The sequence below is a fragment of the Oncorhynchus mykiss genome, chromosome 15, assembly GCF_013265735.2.
Source record: "Oncorhynchus mykiss isolate Arlee chromosome 15, USDA_OmykA_1.1, whole genome shotgun sequence".
NCBI lineage: Eukaryota > Metazoa > Chordata > Actinopteri > Salmoniformes > Salmonidae > Oncorhynchus > Oncorhynchus mykiss.
The window spans coordinates 65913070-65915569 of NC_048579.1; the positions used below are offsets into that span (position 1 = coordinate 65913070).

General features: G+C 53.1%; 1 protein-coding gene across 2 annotated transcripts in view; it reads right to left on the reverse strand.

The window, feature by feature from the left end:
• Nucleotides 1–2500, reverse strand: part of LOC110511371 (fibroblast growth factor receptor substrate 2-like) — a 77694-nt gene that overhangs the window by 11328 nt on the left and 63866 nt on the right. For both annotated transcript variants that reach the window (XM_036944978.1, XM_036944979.1), the window contains exon 3: nucleotides 1521–1609. In XM_036944978.1, coding sequence (XP_036800873.1) covers nucleotides 1521–1583 — 63 coding nt within the window. In that variant the 5' untranslated portion in view covers nucleotides 1584–1609. The remainder of the gene's footprint in view (nucleotides 1–1520; nucleotides 1610–2500) is intronic.

Genomic DNA, 2500 nt, shown 5'->3' on the forward strand with positions numbered 1-2500 from the left:
AGCACAGGTCTACAGCACATTGTTACAGGTCTACAGCACAGTAGACAAAAGCAGCTATGTCGCAGGCAGAGGGCCAGAGTCAGGCTGACTGGTTAATAATTTGACATATCAGAAACAGCCAGACCAGTCATCCCGTTGCTATATTACTGGTATCACATGATCCAACCTAACACTACCACTATATACCCTGAGGTAGAAATGATCCTTTACCATGGGGAGGAGGAGGGAGGGACAGAGAGGGGGGGAGAGACAGGGAGGGGGGGTGGGACAGACAGAGAGGGGGGAGGGAGAGAAAGACAGAGAGAGGGGGACAGAGGGGGGGGGGGTGGGACAGAGAAGGGGGGGGCCAGAGAGGGGGGGGGGCAGAGAGGGGGGGGGGGAGAGACAGAGAGGGAGGGAGAGACAGGGAGGGGGGGTGGGACAGACAGAGAGGGGGGAGGGAGAGAAAGACAGAGAGGGGGGGACAGAGAGGGGGGGGTGTAACAGAGAGGGGGGGGACAGAGAGGGGGGAGGGGAGACAGAGAGGGAGGGAGGGAAAGACAGAAAGGGGGGGGGGTGTAACAGAGAGGGGGGGGACAGAGAGGGGGGAGGGGAGACAGAGAGGGAGGGAGGGGGGACAGAGGGGGGAGGGAGAGACAGAGAGTGGGAGGGAGGGAAAGACAGAGGGTGGAGGGAGGGAGACAGAGAGGGGGAGGGAGGGCGAGACAGAGGGTGGAGGGAGGGAGAGACAGAGAGGAGGGAGGGAGGGAGAGAGACAGGGGGAGAGAGAGGGGGAGAGAGAGAGAGAGAGAGACAGAGAGGGTGGAGGGAGGGAGAGACAGAGAGGGTGGAGGGAGGGAGAGACAGAGAGGGGGAGAGAGAGACAGAGAGGGGGCAGGGAGGGAGAGGGGGGAGAGAGAGGGGGAGGGAGAGACAGAGAGGGGGGGAGAGAGAGAGGAGGGAGGGAGGGAGAGAGACAGGGGGGAGAGAGCTATGTGCACACTGCCCACAAAATGATGTGGAAACTGAGCTGCACTTCCTAACCTCCTGCCAAATGTATGACCATATTAGAGGCACATATTTCCCTCAGATTACACAGATCCACAAATAATTTGAAAACAAACACAATTTTGATAAACTCCCATATCTACTGGGTGAAATACCACAGTGTGACATCACAGCAGCAAGATTTGTGACCTGTTGCCACAAGAAAAGGTCAACCAGTGAAGAACAAACAACATTGTAAATACAACCCATATTTACGCTTATTTATTTTCCCTTTTGTACTTTAACAGAGGGAGGGAGAAGGCAGAGGGGGCAGAGGGAGGGAGGGGGCAGAGGGAGGGAGGGAGGGAGGAGGCAGAGGGAGGGAGGGAGGAGGCAGAGGGGGCAGAGGGAGGGAGGAGGCAGAGGGGGCAGAGGGAGGGAGGGGGCAGAGGGAGGGAGGAGGCAGAGGGGGCAGAGGGAGGGAGGAGGCAGAGGGAGGGAGGAGGCAGAGGGAGAGAGAGAGAGACAGAGAGGAAAAAGAGAAGGGGACCCACCTTGAATTTGCTCTGATGCTTATCAGGGAAGTCTTTGTCAGGACAGCTACAGTAGCTACCCATGTCTCGTTCAGAACACCATCTGACCTCTACAGGACAGAGGAGAGACAACACAGACGTTATCCCTCAGACTGGAACGGCGACCTGGACAAGCTGACACTGTGAGTATCCCTGGAACCTTTACCATCACGTGTCTGCATTTCAGATCAAACGGATATCAAGACAAATTAACAGCATGGTACTTGCATCGCCAGGGTTGTGGGTTCGATTCCCGTGGGGGACCAGTACGGGGAAAAGTAGGATAATGTATGAACTCACTACTGTAAGTAAGTAACTTTTTTTTTTACACACATTTGCCTTTGGATGATGCTGGACTTCCCCAAAACGGCCAGCAGAGGGCAGGCTGTAATAACACCACCACACTAACTCCCTAATATCCAGGATCTATCTACTAGTCTCTCTAGTGCCCTACATCTAACCACACTAACTCCCTTATATCCAGGATCTATCTACTAGTCTCTCTAGTGCCCTACATCTAACCACACTAACTCCCTAATATCCAGGATCTATCTACTAGTCTCTCTAGTGCCCTACATCTAACCACACTAACGCCCTTATATCCAGGATCTATCTACTAGTCTCTCTAGTGCCCTACATCTAACCACACTAACGCCCTTATATCCAGGATCTATCTACTAGTCTCTCTAGTGCCCTACATCTAACCACACTAACTCCCTTATATCCAGGATCTATCTACTAGTCTCTCTAGTGCCCTACATCTAACCACACTAACGCCCTTATATCCAGGATCTATCTACTAGTCTCTCTAGTGCCCTACATCTAACCACACTAACTCCCTTATATCCAGGATCTATCTACTAGTCTCTCTAGTGCCCAACATCTAACCACTACTAGTCTGTCTCTAGTGCCCTATATCTAACCACTACTAGTCTCTCTAATGACCTACATCTAACCACACT